Source organism: Podarcis gaigeae (genome assembly GCF_964106915.1).
Source record: "Podarcis gaigeae genome assembly, chromosome: 2".
NCBI lineage: Eukaryota > Metazoa > Chordata > Lepidosauria > Squamata > Lacertidae > Podarcis > Podarcis gaigeae.
The window spans coordinates 71,263,708-71,281,581 of record NC_139679.1 but is presented as its reverse complement, the minus strand read 5'-3'; the positions used below and the strand labels follow the sequence as shown (position 1 = coordinate 71,281,581).

The window sequence follows — 17,874 nt, the reverse complement described above, 5'->3', positions numbered from 1 at the left end:
ATGCCACAAACTCTGAGCCATGTCAAAGCTATCCATGCCTCTAGAGCAGGGATGAGGAACTGGTGGCCCTCCAGATATTCTTGGGCTTCCAATTCCCGTCAGCCCCAGCCAGCATGGCCAGTGGACAAGGAGGAAGGGAGTTTTAAGTATGTACAACATGAGGCAGCTCTTCAGTGCTCTAGAGGGAATTCCATAATGGGTGCGACTAAGGAAAAGGCCCTGCTCCAGGTCTCCCAAGTTGACGCTGAGTAAAGGTTTCAGCTTATCCTAGACATGTTTGAAATAATAATAAAATTAAATTGTCCAGTAGCACCTTAGAGATCAGCTAAGTTTGTTCTCTCTAAGGTGCAATCTTTTAGTTTATTTATTTATTTTGACTGCGTCAGACCAACCAACACTACCTACCTGAACCTAGACATGTTGTTGGCCATGGTGCAGCCACTGTTTCTCCTCTGGCAGCCTGAATGGAAACAGGAAGAGGAGCTTCCAGTCAGCCTTTCAGCTGCCCCTCATACAACCAGCTACATTTTATTTCAGCCTGCAAATTTGTGGCATTTCTAATTTCTACAAATGTGCATCACATAACACCCCACCTTGGCTACCCTGTTTCCCAAAAAGAAAGTGGGAAACACGTAAAGAGATAAAATAAAATAAAGGGGGAAAGTCTGCATGGAAGGAAAAGGCACTGGTCAATCCTGGATGAATGAAGATTAAGAAAACTGCATTTTATTTCAGAATAGGAATCAGAACAATGGTTCTTGGAAACAAAGACACTGATACTAAATTCCTCATGATGACAAGAAGTCATACAATGTTTTCTGAAGTGCAAGCAATTCATTGGTAATGACACAACCCATCATTAGAGTACAGTATTCTGTGCAAGTTGTGCCTTTCCCTTAGTGAAAGTGCAAGGCAGTGGTAACCAACACTGTCCTCTGGCTGTTGGACTACAATTCCAACCAGCCCCAGCCAGTAAGGTCAGGGGCAATGGGAGTTGTAGTCCAACAATATCTGGCAGAGGGGTACCCTGGGTTAAGCAGAAGTAAAGTCCAAGGTGAATATGTTATTTATAGACAAATAGGTGTGTGGTTGTTTTAAATGTTGCCTTTAATGCTGTAACACGCCTGAGACTTTAGGGTGGAGGGTGGTAAATAACTAATTAAATAATTATTAAGTTGCATTTATTTTTTACCAGTTTTATTATTTTATTAAGTGGCCTTTTCAACAATAGACGTTAAGTCCCCCTGAAAGAGTGCAGTTTCTATTTACGCTGAGCCTCAAATGGTCTGTGCCACCAACCGAAAACGCTCACTTGGCCTTGAAGAGAAATGGGGGGGGGGGGCGCGCAACAACATACACACCATCCTTTGCCAACCTGTTGCCCTCTAGAAGTTTGGGTCTACGACTCCCATTACCCCAACCCAGCGCACCAATGATAGCTGGGGGCTGATGGGAGTTGTAATACATGCCATCTGGAGGGCACCAGGTTGGCGAAGGCTTCTATCCACACTGCATATCCAGGCATGGCCAAACTTGGCCCTCCAGATGTTTTTTTGGGACTACAATTCCCATCATCCCCGACCACTGGTCCTGTTAGCTAGGGGTGATGGGAGTTGTAGTCCCAAAACATCTGGAGGGCCAAGTTTGGCCATGCCTGATATGCAATCGAAAGCCTGACTTAGGGCACTTCTCTCCCCCTCCCCCTGAGCCACGTCACTTTCACTTTCTCGATCAGCTTCTTTATCCTGGACTGACTCCGGAGAGGTGAGTCTGCTGCCCATCGTCCTGTCCCCCCCGCCCCAAATGCCTCTGCAACGCCAGCCAGCCTTGCCTAGAGACGGCAACGAGTAGGTCCAAAGGAGGCGCCATTAGGAGCTGGGAAGAAAGTTCCCCCTGGGTGGTGGCGGGAATGTGCTCGCCTTCCAGTCCGCCGGAGTGTTTCCGCCGGTGGGGCCAAGCCTGGCCGCACTGTGGGCGGGGGAAATGGGGCAACAGGGGCCACTTGAAACTGAATAAACGACGAGGCAGCTGTTTAATGCGACCCCCGCCCCGCTCGTGTCGCAATGGACGGGGTGGCGGGAGGGTCGCGCCTGACAAGCCCACAAGGTCGCCTGGCGGCTGGGCGGAATGGGAGGTGTTTTCCTGTAGGGGCGGAGAAGAGGAAGCTGAGAGGGACGGGCATTTGGTGAGAAAGACTTATTAGAAACCTTTTGTGAAGGAACAATTCAGGGAGGACCTGGCGGGCGTCTGCAAAGCTGGGGGTGTTTTGCTCAGAAGGGCGAGCGGGGGAGAAAGGGTTGTGGGAAGAAACCAAACTTGTTTTTGAGTAGTAGGTGATTTCTTTCTAGTTCATTATGATCCCATCAATAATAATAATTATCATTATCATTATTATTATTATTATTATTATTATTATTATTATTATTATTATATTTATATTTATATTTATATTTATATTTATATTTATATTTATATTTATATTTATATTTATATTTATATTTATATTTATACTCTGCCTATCCCGCTGGGTTTCCCCAGCCACTCTAGGCGGCTCCCAACAGAATATTAAAAAAATGAGAAAACACCAAACATTAAAAGCTGCCTTCAGATGTCTTCTAAAAGTCAGATAGTTGTTTATTTCTTTGACATTCTTTAAGGATTTAAAGCAGTACCACGTCACTTTAAACCAGGGGTTAGCAAACTTTTTCAGCAGGGGGCCGGTCCACTGTCCCTCAGACATTGTGGGGGTCCAGACTATATTTTGAAAATAAAAATAAAAATGAACGAATTCCTATGCCCCACAAATAACCCAGAGATGCGTTTTAAATAAAAGCACACATTCTACTCATGTAAAAACACCAGGCAGGCCCCACAAATAACCCAGAGATGCATTTTAAATAAAAGGATACATTCTACTTATGTAAAAACATGCTGATTCCTGGATCATTTGCGGGCCAGATTCAGAAGGCGATTGGGCCAGATTCGGTTTGCTCACCCATGCTTTAAACCAGGCATGTCAAACAAGGTCGATTTAATGTGGCCCCCATGGCAGTATATGTCCTGGGGTAAAATCCTAAAAAAAGCTCAACAGCTCTGGTCGGCCCTCATGCATGCTCACTTCATCAAATCTGGCCCTCTTTGAAAAAAGTTTGGGCACCCCTGATTTAAACAGTTGTGGCTTCCCCTAAAGAAGCCTGGGAACTGTGGTTTGTTATGGGTGCTTTTAGGAGATGCCTGTTCCCCAAACAGAACTACAATTCCCAGGGTTTGTTGGGAAAAGGAAGTAATTGTTAAAACTGCTCTGTGAACTGTAGCTCCATGAGGGGAAAAGGCGTCTCCTAACAACTCTCATCGCCCTTAACAGGCTATGCTTCCTTCCCAGGTTGCTTTGAGGGAAGTAAGGACTGACTTAAGTGGGATAATGCTTATTTAAAGGTGTGGTGCTGATGAGACCTCACTAGTGCTTGTTCCTAGAGGGCTGGGTCAAAAGGAAAAGCTTCCCAGCCTGCCACACATCTTGTGGACCCTTTAAACCCAATTTCGGGCAAAAACGTCCTTGCTGCATGCTTCCACAGAACATGATTAATACACTGGTATCTCGGGTTAAGTTCTTAATTCGTTCTGGAGGTCCGTTCTTAACCTGAAACTGTTCTTAACCTGAAGCACCACTTTATCTAATGGGGCCTCCTGCCGCCGCCGCACGATTTCTGTTCTCATCCTGAAGCAAAGTTCTTAACCCAAGGTATTATTTCTCGGTTAGCGGAGTCTGAAACCTGAAGCATATGTAACCCGAGGTACCACTGTAGTACAATCCTAACCACATCTTTCAGAAGTAAGTCCTACTTAATTAACTGAGACTTTGTCCCACATAAATGGGTTTGGATTGCAGATTTACATCCCTTGTTCAGGCAGTACAGTTCCAAAGTGGTTCTTGTTTTGGAAATATGCAGTGGCAGATGTAAATACAGGGTGGATGGCTAGGTGGGCTGCTTCTGTGTAATATGGGTACGGTAAAGACCCACACATGGATCCTAAAGTCGATATGCGATGTCAGTGTTATTCCCTTCCCTTCTGTCCACCCGGAAACCTACAAAATGTATTCCAGAGGCCTTTCTCGTGTGAGTTACTGCATGATGGGCAGGCGACATCTTTTCTTCTGGCACTTAAAATGGTTCTTTGCTTGCAGCCTGGCTGTGAGCTGGCGATGGAGTCAGGAGGAGGAGCCACAATGCAGGACTTCCTACTAGACGCCTTAGAGGATCTTGGCCAAGAAGATTTCGAGAAGTTTAAGTTTAAGTTGCGTACTGCAGCAGCTCCCGGGGGTAAGAATATTCCACTTGGATGGATGGAGAAGGCAACTCGGGAGAAGATGGTGGAGCTTCTGGTTGAGTTTTATGAGGAAGAGGCTGCTGCCCTGATGATAACTATTTTTGAAGACATTGGTCTCAAGTACAATGCTTCTAAACTCAGCAAGGGTATGGATTTGTACTCACCTAGATATAATGTGCTATATAATTGACTGCAGCTCAGTATAGCTAATAATTGCTTAGAGCAGGGCTCAGCAAACTTTTTGAGCAGGGGGCCAGTCCACTGTCCCTCAGACCTTGTGGGGGGCCGGACTATATTTTGATTTTGTTTATACGTGAACGAATTCCTACGCCCCACAAATAACCCAGAGATGCATTTTAAATAAAAGCACAAATTCTACTCATGTAAAAACACTAGGCAGGCCCCACAAATAACCCAGAGATTGGCTGGATTTAGAAGGTAATTGGGCCGGATCCGGCCCCTAAGCCTTAGTTTGCTTACCCATGGCTTAGAGGCTGTTCATCCACCCCTAGTTCTGCTCATGTCACAATTTTACAAGTTCATTGTATTTTTATTTTTTATTTTTCAAAAGTGACTCCTTTCTGTGAAAGTTCTCTGGCACAAAACAAAAATTGCCATTGCAGGTAACAAGAGGCTGGAAGGGAAAAGGGGAGGAAAGGAAACAGCCCTTCACACAAATCCTTTCCAGACTTGGGGTGACACATTTTTTCTTTCTTTTTACTGCTCTTCTGTGAAACTCTGGTATATATGAAAACTTGTTATTTTTAAAATAAAATAATTTGGAACGTGTGCACACACAGGTGAACACATATCTGTGATCAAGCCTACAAGTGGCCTAGATTTCCTGGCTTGGAGCCACACACACACATTTATAGAATTATTTCTGACTGTTCTGTGTAAATCTGGTATATTTTAAAACTTGTATTTCAGTTTTTGTTTTTTTTTACAAAAAAATTAAAGGTGCATGTAGGGGTAAACAAACACCTGCTTGCGTTCCCACAAGGGACCTCAGGTATCCAGAACTTATGATGGGCAGGAACGTACTAACTGAGGGGACAGGGCCAGCAACACACAGTGCAATACATCCCATCATGCCCCACCGCTATTGAGGACTGGAAACATTGAGATAGATTTTAGAGGCATAAAATTGAAATTGCTCCTCTGTGGATGAAGGCATACATATACACACAGAGAAAATAATTACTCGTGTTCACATTAGTGCCCTGGTGTAGACACAGCCCAAGTGAAAATAATTCCTTTCTGACAGAAACCTTCCAAAACGTTCTCAGATAGCTGAGGGGGGGGGGGGGCTTACTTTCCTCAAGCCATTCAACCAAGCAAAATATTCTTAAACACCGTCAGTTTACTTTCATTTGCTAAAATACAGTTCCTTCCATTTGTTCTGAAACTACATAGTAAAGGGAGGGAGAGACTTTTAAGCGCCAATAAGAAGGAGGAAATGAAAAGGAAGGAAAGAACTCTGATCAGATGGGGGATGAGGCATGGGGGGCGCTGCATAAAATAGGGTTGGGATGGGCACATGGGGCTGCCATGCTGCAGGTTGCCCACCTGTGATACAGAACTGAATTTGATTCCATATGCTAGCTGACCTAAAGCCTCAAAGCCTGTTTCAAAGCTGGCCTGAACTCAGATTTGCAGGAAGGGGCTTGGTATGTACAGTGATCCTTTCAACTTTCCTATACATTATGAGCACCAGATTTAAAAACCTACTGTTTGCAATACAAAAATGTCTGACCAGTTATTTTATTTCTTTTTCAGAGGTTGGGAAGCAATTTCAAGGTATGTAAGCACCTCATCATAAGCCATTGTAAGTTTTAGTCTAGAACTCAAGATAAGTGGCTCCCTTGTCATAACTTTTCGAAAGCAGCCTAGAAAGAGCCAAAAAGACTCTCAAGGCTCAGTAATTTGTAGAATATGTTTGAAGGAGAAAAGCAAACAAAATTGGATAACCACAGGATTGTGAGGCATAACTGCAGATATCAGGTAAGCTTGGCTTCTGGGAGATGTAAGTATTTGCATCGCTCTCTAATTTGGGAATATTGCACTATACCAGTATTAAGAGGGGAGGGAGTGGTAATAGAGAGCTGATGCTAGACAGAACAGGACTAGAGTTATTCCTCTAGCATTGCCATGAGCTCTAAAATGGTCAGTGGTGATCAGCATCTGGCCTCCCAAGAGATTGTTTGTGGCTCCCAAAGATTCCCCCACATTTACAATTTTTGTTTTAAGTAAGCTTTTTTTAATTGCTTGCTCCTATGCCCCTCCTTTTCTTTTTTAATCTGTTTAGTTTCTGCTCCCACAGGTATACCTGTGATGCCAAAAGGTTTTCTGTGTCCCCGAGCGCCTCCCTTCAAAGTTGACTTTTTATTTATTTTTTAAAATACTGACCACTCCCAGACATCCCCTGCTGTAACCTTCTGATGCCAAAAGGTTTTTCTGAAACCTTGTTCTTTCCAAAGCAAAAAAACAAAGATACAAATTGACCACACCCACTTTCCCCTCTGTGACTACAGACACTTTTTTACCAGCTGTGTGCACTTTGACCTACCCATGAGTCAGTACATTTTCATATATATCTTGTTTATGATGGGGGGGAAATACAGATCCCATAAAGTAGAGCCAAAGTGAAAGAGATGTATGCTAGTTTAGGTTTTCCCCAACAATAGGGACAATTCAGAAACAGTGCAGGCAAACGGTATGCCTGATTTGAATGTTTTAATGTATTTTTAATAGTTTGTTGGAAGCCGCCCAGAGTGGCTGGGAAACCCAGCCAGATGGGCGGGGTATAAATTATTATTATTATTATTATTATTATTATTATTATTATTATTATTATTATGAACTCTGCAAACTTCCAAACACAGACCTTGGTAGTCTTGAGCAAAAGAAAAGTTCTTTAACTTAGAGGGTCTGCATAGACAAGGGACCATTGGGAAATCAAGGGGGGCCTGGCATCAGGCAAGCATGTTGCAGTGCCATGGCAGGTGGTTAATCCTTCTCTCTGTCTATACTAGATTACAAAAAAAAGTATGCTGAGAATGTGAAGGAAGAATACTTGCTAACAGAGGACAGAAACAGTCTCTTTGGTGAGAGCACCCCATTAAATGCCCGCTATATAGAGTTACTTATCATCACAAAACACCGGCCTGAGAAGCAGAGGGAACATGAATTGGTTGCTACTGGCAGGCTGCACATGGACATCTTGGAAACCAACAGTTCAAATTATTCATCTACTGATATACAAAGCCTTTTTGAACCTGATGAATCAGGAATAGCCCCAAGAACCGTGGTGTTGCAAGGACCTGCTGGTATTGGTAAAACGATGACCGTGCAGAAGATTATGCTGGGCTGGGCTGCTGGGGAGCTGTACCAGGATGTCTTTGACTACGTGTTCTGTATTCGCTGCAGAGAACTAAGCCTTGCTGAAGATGCCAGCAGCCTGGCTGACCTTATTGTAGATCAGTGTCAAGACATGTATGCCCCAGTGAAAGGGATTTTAGCCCACCCTGAAAAGCTGCTTTTCATCATTGATGGCTTTGATGAGCTTTGTTGCTCCTTAGAGCTCGTAGGAGACAGTTTCTGTGATGATCCTTATTCAAAGGTGTCTATACAGGGTGTTCTGAGCAGCTTGTTAAGAAAGAAGCTTTTGCCCAAATCCTACCTGTTAATCACCACAAGACCTGGTGCTGCAGAGAGGCTGCATGGGTGCTTGAAGTTTCCGAGATTTGCTGAGATTCTTGGATTCACTGAGAAAGGTCGCCGTGAGTATTTTTTCAAGTTCTTTAAAGATGACCAGAAAGCCAACCTAGCACTGAGATTCATTGAAAATACCAGTGCAGTCTCTACCATCTGCTTTATCCCCATGGTGTGCTGGATCATCTGCTCTGTCATCAGAGTTGAACTGGAAACTGAAGACGAGATTGCAGACACCATGGACACCACAACAAAAGTCTTTGTACAGTTTTCTCACAATCTTCTTAAGCATGATTCTGCGAAATGGAAGAACTCCTCTCTGAATGAGCTCGGAAGGCTCTGTTCCTTGGCACGGGCTGGCATCCTGGGACAGAAAATCCTCTTTGAGGAGCAGGATCTCAAGGAGCATCATTTGGAGGTTTCTGCTCTTAAAGACCTCTTTCTAGACAGAAGAACATTCCAGAGGGGGGTTGGCCGGCACAACCTGTACAGTTTTCTCCATCTTTGCTTCCAGGAGTTTTTTGCTGCCATGTGGTATATTCTGCAGAAGGACTCAATGGAAGTTTCAGATAACAGTATGGGGGACTTGAAGACACTTTTAGTTGAGTGCGAGAAGCCAGGCAATGAGCATTTAACATTAACAGTATGCTTCGTATTTGGCCTGAGCAGTGAAAAGGTGCGCATCTTTCTTGAGCAGACTCTGCAGTGCAAGACATCTGCCCTTGTGAAGCCTTTCTTGCTTCAGAGAGCAGAAGAAGTGGCGACTGAGGAGCCTCCTCGAAAAGGTCATTGCCTGCTGAAGTTTTTCCACTGCCTGTTTGAGACCCAGGAAGCAGAATTTGCAAACCGTGTGATGCATCATTTCCAGAATATTAACCTTTCTTACCAGATGCTCTCGGTGCTGGACTGCAGGGTTTTGGCGTTCTGCTTGCAGCACAGTAAAATCAAGGATCACTCCATTGATCTAACGTTTTGCAGGCTGAAGTCTTACCACATGAGAGCTTTGGCTCCAGGAATAAAAAACTGTACAACTTTAAAGTAAGTGATGCCATCATATTGTTTTTTTAGGAACAGCAAATGCCAGGCATTTCAGGATTTGAGTGGAGAGCCTTTGGGTTGGGCACTGATTTGTTTTCCCCTTTGTTACTAGGATTACTTGTCAAAGGAAGACACTCCCAGACTCAAGCACACTGTGTTGTAGTGGTGGAATAGCCATGTATTCACTTCTTCACCATTTCTGAAACCATATGAAATCAATGTGGCAATATATGCCTTGTATAAATGCCTTGCTGTCAGTAACCATGGCTCAAAATCCCTTCCAGTCTCATCTCCATCTTTGGCTCAAAAGCTCATGCAGTCTCCTTGTCCCCCTGCCTAGAATAGTATGCACAGGAAGGCGAAAAGCCCCTGGTTTCCCTGGCTTGAAAATCCTAGACCAGCAAAGTCTAGGATCTAGGAGTCTTGGTTGACCACAAACTTGACATGAGCCAACAGTGTGACGCGGCAGCTAAAAAAGCCAATGCAATTCTGGGCTGCACCAATAGCAGTATAGCATCTAGATCAAGGGAAGTAATAGTGCCACTGTATTCTGCTCTGGTCAGACCTCACCTGGAGTACTGTGTCCAGTTCTGGGCACCACAGTTCAAGAAGGACACTGACAAACTGGAATGTGTCCAGAGGAGGGCCACCAAAATGGTCAAAGGCCTGGAAACGATGCCTTATGAGGAACGGCTAAGGGAGCTGGGCATGTTTAGCCTGGAGAAGAGGAGGTTAAGGGGTGATATGATAGCCATGTTCAAATATATAAAAGGATGTCACATAGAGGAGGGAGAAAGGTTGTTTTCTGCTGCTCCAGAGAAGCGGACACGGAGCAATGGTTCCAAACTACAAGAAAGAAGATTCTACCTAAACATTAGGAAGAGCTTCTTGACAGTAAGAGCTGTTCGACAGTGGAATTTGCTGCCAAGGAGTGTGGTGGAGTCTCCTTCTTTGGAGGTCTTTAAGCAGAGGCTTGACAACCATATGTCAGGAGTGCTCTGATGGTGTTTCCTGCTTGGCAGGGGGTTGGACTCAATGGCCCTTGTGGTCTCTTCCAATTCTATGATTCTATGAAAGTCATGCATGTAGTTGGGAGATGCATACTGGGCTTGGAAAAATAAATGTTGATGGTGGTGTAACTAATGTATGCCTGGTCACCATTCTATTTCTCAATAGAAAGTTTGAAATAAGGAAATAAAGGCTATATTCCCATACACACCTACGTGGGTGTAAATCTCCTTGAACTCAATAGGACCCTTCAGTAGCTATGCATAGGAGTGCATGGAAGGTGTGTTATTTTTCCGCTAAGTACACAGGTGCCAGCCTTCCCCATAAAAGCTTTGTTCTGTTCTCTAACACCTAGAATTGGTTGGCACTGTGGTAAGAGTGCCCATCTGCTTGGCCGCTCTAGATTTTCACAGAACTCAAAAACCTGCAATTAGAAATCTCTGTGTATTCAGTCAAAACAAATTTCACCATAGATTCCAATGTGTATTACAGCTACATTCTAGTTTTGACAGAATTCTGGCTTGTGGTTGTTTTTGGACCAGAACCAGTACAATGGTTGGAGAACAGAAGGAACACATTGGGGAGCAATAAGTGTGTAGGGGCAAGGAAGGGAATAGAGTGTGGGATCCTTCTTGCCCATAGCACCCTCAGAAAGCCGCTTCCTCATACACAAACTTTTAATAATCCCTAATTTTCAAGTATTTCTCTGTAAATGGCTAGAAGCCTGCTCTTTTCATAAGGAAGTGGATATTTCACACTTCTGTGTGAGCTATTAAGTTTCTACATTGGATGGTCCAGTTCCAACTATGCAGACCCACCTTCTTATATTCCTCCTAGATTTTGAAGAATCAGTTCCTGAATCTTTTTTGCGTCTTTCTCATTCTCTCTCTTTCTCATTGTAGATTTGGAAGTAACAAACTTGGAAACTCAGGAGTGCATGTTCTCTGTGCCACTCTGAAGGAACTAGACTGTAACGTGACTACTCTAAAGTAAGTAACAAGGGAGCAGAGACACATACAAAAAGTTGGGTGTATGTATGATGTCTTTGTGGGCTTGGAGTTCAGATTATTTGCTATCTGCACACTATTCCAATGGGGTGCAAGGTCTGTGGGAGTCTGGGTGCAACTAGCTGGCAGTGAGAGAGAAATTTCACAGTGGGAAGGGTTTTTAGACACAAGTAGCCAGACACTGGTGCTGAGAGCAGGATGCAAAGACAGAGTAAGGTCTGGGAACAAGACCAACAGGACCAGGGACAGCTCCACATCAGCAGACAAGTTGTCTCCAGAAGATACAGAGCTCAGCTCCTTATAATTTCCTCTTAATGACTGCTCAAGTCATTACACTTCCAAGCAAAGTGGGGGGAGGAAAGCACTCTGGCTCAGTAGCTTCCTAGTATGCCTTCTGGCACATAAGGCAATGAGGAAAGAGGAATGTTAGGTATTCCTCATACTGACTATTCAACCTGGCAACTTGGCTTCGAGTTGCACGTTCAATTCTGGAAGTAGACTGAATAATAGTTTGCTTGTAACTATATATTCCTTTGAGTCTGCTCTCACCAAAGCTTTGAGGAAAGGATAATAGTGCTTAGATGTAGTGTGTGATCTGCCTGTGACCTTGCGTCCATTTTGTCCCTGCCAGTCTTGATGAGAATTACCTCACAGATGCTTGCGCCCAAGAACTTTGCACTATTCTGAGCACCAGCCACACGCTCTGCACCCTAGACCTTCAAGACAACTCCTTCTCAGAGGTTTCTGTGCCTTTCATCCACCACCTCATGGAGACCTGCCCCAGCCTGACTGTTCTGTGGTAAGTGCTGATAAAGGGTGGGAGAGAGAACTAACCTTGCCTTCCAGGAAACTGATAGGATTGCTTTGCTGTTGTCGCTCCTGAGGCCAAAGAAGTGAAGTGGCAGGATGGGAGGAGTATTTTGGCTGAATGGCAAAGGGCTGAATGGCAAAGCAGGTTTCTCAGAGCATATCTGACCTTACAACTTGTCATCAGAAGAGTTTGCTCTTTATAAGCAGATTTCAACATAACAAATACACACATTTATGCTGACATCACACACATTTCCATCCAGAAACAAAGGGTGGTTAAAAGAAAAGGGAAATTGCTGTTTCCAGTTCCTTTACATGGGAATAAAATGGTTTGAGCACATGATGTAAGGCCAAAAGCTGAAGCCAGTAAAACTTTCCATTCTGCTAGCACGCTCTCCTCCTGCTCTCATTTAGGTCCAACATAGAGATTGATAGTTGTGTAACCACCCAGTTCATCCCACCAGATTTGCTCCTGGCTAACTAAAGACATGCTACAGACTTGCCAGATTCAATTAAAGCTATGGTGTCTTGGACATAGGAAGAGAAGGAAAGAAAGAAAGAAAGGAAGGAAGGAAGGAAGGGAGGGAGGGAGGGAGGGAGGGAGGGTGTGGAACAGTGTCAGTGAGGAAGAGGGGGAGAGGAAATACAACCTAAGTAAGGAGAGTCCTGAGGGTGGGAGGGCTGCATTTGGCTTTTGGGCTTGAGATTCCCTTCCCCTGCCTCAGTCACATATGTCGAGCTCCTGCATACCCTTAAAAAATATCACTCACTTCATTACCTTAAGTTAAATCACTGGATCCTTCCTCTCTGCTGCTCACTTCATATCATAGGATATGAAGACAGAAGGTAGCATTGCAGCCCACTCATAAAAACTGCAGCTTCAGATCCTGGTACAGTGGTACCTCAGGTTAAGTACATAATTCGTTCCGGAGGTCCGTTCTTAACCTGAAACTGTTCTTAACCTGAAGCACCACTGAAGGAATGGGTTTCTGTGTAGCAAGTTTAAAACTGACTCAACCCCCCCCCCCTTTTGTTCTTTCAAAAGAGAGCATTTTAAAATGCGTAAAACTTGAGCTGCAAAAGCATAATAAGGACACAATTGCATAAACAAGCTCTCTCCTTTATCAGTCACGGGGAGGGATGACCCTGACTCTTTAGGGGAACAAAGAAAACACGTCCATACTTTATCTTATGTGCTCACCACAAAATACGTGGGGACCGATGTTCGGGGAAAACGCCAAAAGCGTGTTCCCGGAGATCATGACCTCTTCCAAGATAAGAGTAGGAACAGGAATATCCTTTTATGGTCAGGAGTGCAGGAAGGAAATCCCTTTTATGGTTAAGAGTGCAGGAGCAGGAACATCTGTGGCTGGGGAAGGGGGAGAGGTGCCTGGAGGATATATATACTGCATGAAACTTGTCATTTCTTTGGACTTGCTGTGGACTTGATCACGCAAGCGCCTTCTGCTATCCGGAGAGCAGAATAAACTCTTTCTTTGAACCAACTCAGTGTCATTTGACTTCCTTTCTCCTGTCCCGGAGCAATGCAGACCCAATCGGTGAACTCCAATAAGGCTACACCACTTTAGCTAATGGGGCCTCCTGCTGCCGCTGCGCCAACGGAGCACAATTTCTGTTCTCATCCTGAAGCAAAGTTCTTAACCCGAGGTACTTTTCTGGGTTAGCGGAGTCTGTAACCTGAAGCGTACGTAACCTGAAGTGTATGTAACCCGAGGTACCACTGTATTCATTTGTACTCATTTCTGGTTATCTTTCCTTTTCTTCCAGGTTGGGTAGTAATGGATTTGGTGAAAAAGGAAGGAAACGCTTGAAACAGCAAGAGAAGAAGTTAACTAAGTCAGGGCGTCCTTTTTTGTTGTGGCTGTGACACATTCTAATTTGTATGCTCTGGATCAACAGCAGTCATGTGACCAAAGGGCAGCATTGTACAGAATCAGGTAAACGTGCTTGTAGCTGCAGGATGGGAGTTCTAGAGCTGAACATTTTTTTAAAAGAAAGGAAGGCAGCTTTAAGGCTCAGATGCAGAGCTGCCAACTTTAGTTGTTGAAAATGCTTCCCAAACAGGAAGGATAAAATTAGCAGTCATTGGATTAAAAAAGTAAGCACTTTGATCAGCTATCTGATTTTTATTTTTTTTAGTATTTTCTTACATAACCTAGCAGCCTTGTTTTAATTTCACTTTAATTTGTATACCACCTTTCTATATTGCTCTACAGAAGGCAGTTTACAAGCTGAAGAAAGAACAAAATTAAACAACACCGATCACACATCTTATTAACGATCCAATCCAACACAAATAAGGCAAATAAAAAAATTGGCTTAAAATCAACAACTTATATACAATAAAGTAATATTCAACAGTCCCATTAGAATATAATAGTACACTATAAAATTAAATTTCAAAATACCAACAAATAACAATTAAATAGAAATCCACTATCAACAATTACAACAAATCATTACTTAAATTATAAAGATAACAGCAAAATTACAATACATAAGATACCGCAGTACATAAAAATTCTTGTAAAAAGATCAAATTGAGCAGCAGGGGCACATAGTTTATGAAATTATTAAAAGATTCCCCCCTCCCCAGGTCACACAAAACTCCTCTCTTCGAGCTGCTTTTGCTGTTCTTAAAGCAAAGGCTGTTGAGAAAGCTGTTGCTCAGCTGGACGTGATTAAGGGCAGGCAAAATGAGGCTCTTTTGCTGTTCTTCACACTTCCCAGCCAAGGGAGCTGACAAGCTGCTGAGGCAGTTGTAGTTGTTAAAATGAGATGAAGAAGCAAGGGGTTATGGCTACTCACATCTCCATGAGTGGATAGAAACTAAATATTCTCATAGCTTTATTACAAGTCCTGCAATTTTTGTCCACTAATGTGAAAGTTGGCAACCATGTTATTGTATCTTCTAAGGTTGCCATATTTTCAAGATAAAAAAAAGGACACATTTGCCAACTTCTACTTTATAAATTTGGATCGCTATGACGACACTTATTTTACATTCCCACGAAAAAGAGGACGTGTCCTGGAAAAAGAGGACATATGGCAACCCTAAACCAAATCCAGGTCCTGTTCAGACCCTAGTCAAAATAATTTGCAGAGCTGTATATTGATATATAGTAACAGTGAGTGTATTATATAGAGGGGGTGAATCAGGAAGGGGTTTGCATGGAATCCTCCTGCACTGTGTGGCCACTGTGGGAACAGGATTCAGGACTAGATGGGCTGTTGGCTTTATCCAGGAGGACTTTTCTATGGTCCTCCAAGAACATGGTCTGTTAACTTGTAGAAACCATAGATCAGGTATCCCCAAACTTGGCCTTCCAGATGTTTTTAGGACTACAATTCCCATCATCCCTGACCACTGGTCCTGATAGCTAGGGATGATGGGAGTTGTAGTCCCAAAACAGCTGGAGGGTCGAGTTTGGGGATGCCTGCCATAGATCATTTTCACATGTACCATTATCAACTCAGGTATCACACATCCTCATTCCTTAATATAAATAAATAACATATTTGTGCAAATATAGAACCTTACATTTATCTCTGCTGAAATTCATTGTTAGTTTTTTAGTAGTTCTCCGCCCTGTCATGAAAATCTCAGTTCCTTTTTCAGTTTTCTAAGGTCTTAGCTACCCTTTACAGCTTGGCATTATCTGCTGATTTTTATGAACATCCCTTCCTTCATGCATGTCATTTGCCTCCTTCATATTTTTTTCTGTGTGTTTTATTTAATGTTTATTTGTGGATTTTAATAATACCTAACATAATGACTCAAAATATAAAATAAGTAGAGCATATCCATGAAAATAAATGGCAAAATGTCACATTAAAACTAAGAAAAAGCGCACTGTTATTTATTTATTTATTTATTTCATTTATGAGTTGCTTCCCATGAAACATCCTGAAGTGATTAACAATAAAAGCATCCGACAATAAAACCATATTTCTACATTTTAAAATTCCAGCTCAGGTACAGATTGGGATAAGAATTAACCTTCCATCCCACCCTTAAGTGACACATTTCAGTCAAAGTAAAGCATTTTTAATGGGAGAGTTAAGAAAATGTTTAAATCGCTTTTGCTGAAATCAGTGGGATGTGTGTTGTTCTGTGCCTAGTCTTCTTTCCCCTTATTACTAACTCATAAAGAGAAGCATGGGAAGTGAGGTGGAAGGCGGAGTGGGAAGTGTTTTGCATTGCCATCAGAACATAGGACGATTTCAGCCTAAAGTGGCTTCAAGGAGATGAAGGTCCATAGCCTGGGTGCTACCCCTGATAATGCCTAGTCATCTGTACTTGCCGTTCTTCCACTCAGATGGTGCCTTTAGAAAAGCAACCCCAGCAAACGTTTGCATTTCTTCTGAACGTGGCAGCAACAGTGTGGCTTTTAATTAAAAGCAGATGTAACATTTTATTGTGCTTCCCTAGGGATTTTTGTTCTCAGAAAGTGTTGGGTCATGATTGTTGGGTCGTATTAAACATCCATCATAAAAGAGACAGCCCCAGTGTGCTTATGTAATGTTGCAATTGTGCTCAGCGGACGGCAGCAAGACACTAAAACAGCTTTCAATTAGGATTACACAACTGAAACACAGGTGCCTTCATTTCCCCTTAGTTATGGCCTTAGGAAGTGATTCATGGCGTCCAGCTGAAGAGGTAGCAGGAGTACCTGCTTGCAGGAACGTAGGAAGGGGGGTACGGGGGGTGTGGCTCACCCTGGGTGTCATCCTTGAGGGGGGTGACAAAATGGCACACCACGGGGCCTGGCCTGCGAATGTGACTTAACAGGCATTATTGAAACCTGGTGGGATAAGACTCATGACTAGAATGTAGAAATTGAGAGGACAACCTGTTCAAAAGGAAAAGATCAAACAGGAAGGGGGGAGGAGTAGCATTATAAGTCAAGGATGTTTACACTTGTGAAGAGGTCCATGACTTGGAGCATGGCAGATTGAGAGCATCTGGGTAAATATTGTAGGAGAGGGAAACAACAGTGACCTTACTGAGGACTTGCATAATGTCTTCCTAGAGCATATTGCCAGACATTCAAAAAGATGAGATACAGTTGTCATGGGAAACTTCAACTACCCCAATATCTGCTGGAACTCAAACTCTGCCAATGATGTAAGGTCAAACAAGTTCCTCCATTGCCTCAATTTCATTTCCCAGAAGGTAGAAGAAGCAACAAGGGGGGGGGGGTCATCCCTCTTGGACCTGGTCCTCACCAAAAGGGAGGAACTGATCAATAAAGTGAAAGTACAGGGAAACCTGGGAGGAAGTGATCATGTCCTCCTCTGTTTCATGATACAGAGGCAAAGGAAAGCTGAGTGTAGTCGGACACGCACTCTGGACTTTAAGAAGACTGATTTCAAAAACTCGAAGGGACTACCGTGTGACATCCAATGGTAAAATATACTCAAGGAGAAGGAAGTTCAAGATGGATAGGAGTTTCTTAAAAGTAAAATATTGAAGGCACTATTCCAACAAAAAATTAAAGTGTGAGGCACCTAAAGAAACTGGTGTGGCTGCATAAGGAGCTTTCAGATGAGCTTCAGGTATAAGAAATGGAAGAAAGGAGAAATTACGAAGGATACATGAGTATTCAACAGTTGCAGGGGGAAAGCCAGGTGGGCCAAAGCTCAGAATTAACTCAGGCTTGCAAGAGAAGTTAAAAAGGATTTTTAGAATGTTTCTTCGGCTGGATGGCCCTCGAGAGTCCCTTTCAAGTCTACAATTCTATGACTCTATGTTTTTACCAGTGTATCGGTTTGGTATAAGTTAAAGAATAAATTTACCTTGCTTTTGTCTCCTCATACTTCCTTATTTTACAATGAAATCATCTCATAGGCAGGCGACATGCTCAGTGATCTCACCTCTTTGTATAAAGCAGAACTAGACTGAATAAAAAAACAATAACTAGGCAGCGGGTTTAAATACTATGTA

The 17,874-nt window shown here is 43.2% G+C and overlaps 1 protein-coding gene across 6 annotated transcripts; it reads left to right on the top strand.

The window, feature by feature from the left end:
- Positions 1 to 382: 382 nt before the first annotated feature.
- On the top strand, positions 383 to 17,864 carry LOC310838790 (NACHT, LRR and PYD domains-containing protein 3-like). 6 transcript variants are annotated; one of them, XR_014561166.1, is made up of 8 exons: positions 1,857 to 2,185; positions 4,187 to 4,475; positions 6,109 to 6,129; positions 7,365 to 9,081; positions 10,992 to 11,078; positions 11,728 to 11,895; positions 13,695 to 13,864; positions 17,242 to 17,864. XR_014561166.1 is itself a non-coding variant. In XM_083726525.1 (7 exons), the coding sequence occupies exons 2-7, from the start codon at positions 4,205 to 4,207 to the stop codon at positions 13,792 to 13,794; spliced, it is 2,364 nt and encodes a 787-aa protein (XP_083582651.1). In that variant the 5' UTR covers positions 383 to 1,764; positions 4,187 to 4,204; the 3' UTR covers positions 13,795 to 14,038. The 6 variants fall into 6 exon arrangements, 4 of the variants coding, with proteins under 4 accessions (XP_083582651.1, XP_083582650.1, XP_083582653.1 ...); XR_014561167.1 differs by lacking the exon at positions 17,242 to 17,864 and adding an exon at positions 14,144 to 16,343 and having other exon boundaries at positions 13,695 to 14,025; XM_083726525.1 differs by lacking the exons at positions 1,857 to 2,185; positions 17,242 to 17,864 and adding an exon at positions 383 to 1,764 and having other exon boundaries at positions 13,695 to 14,038.
- Positions 17,865 to 17,874: the final 10 nt, after the last annotated feature.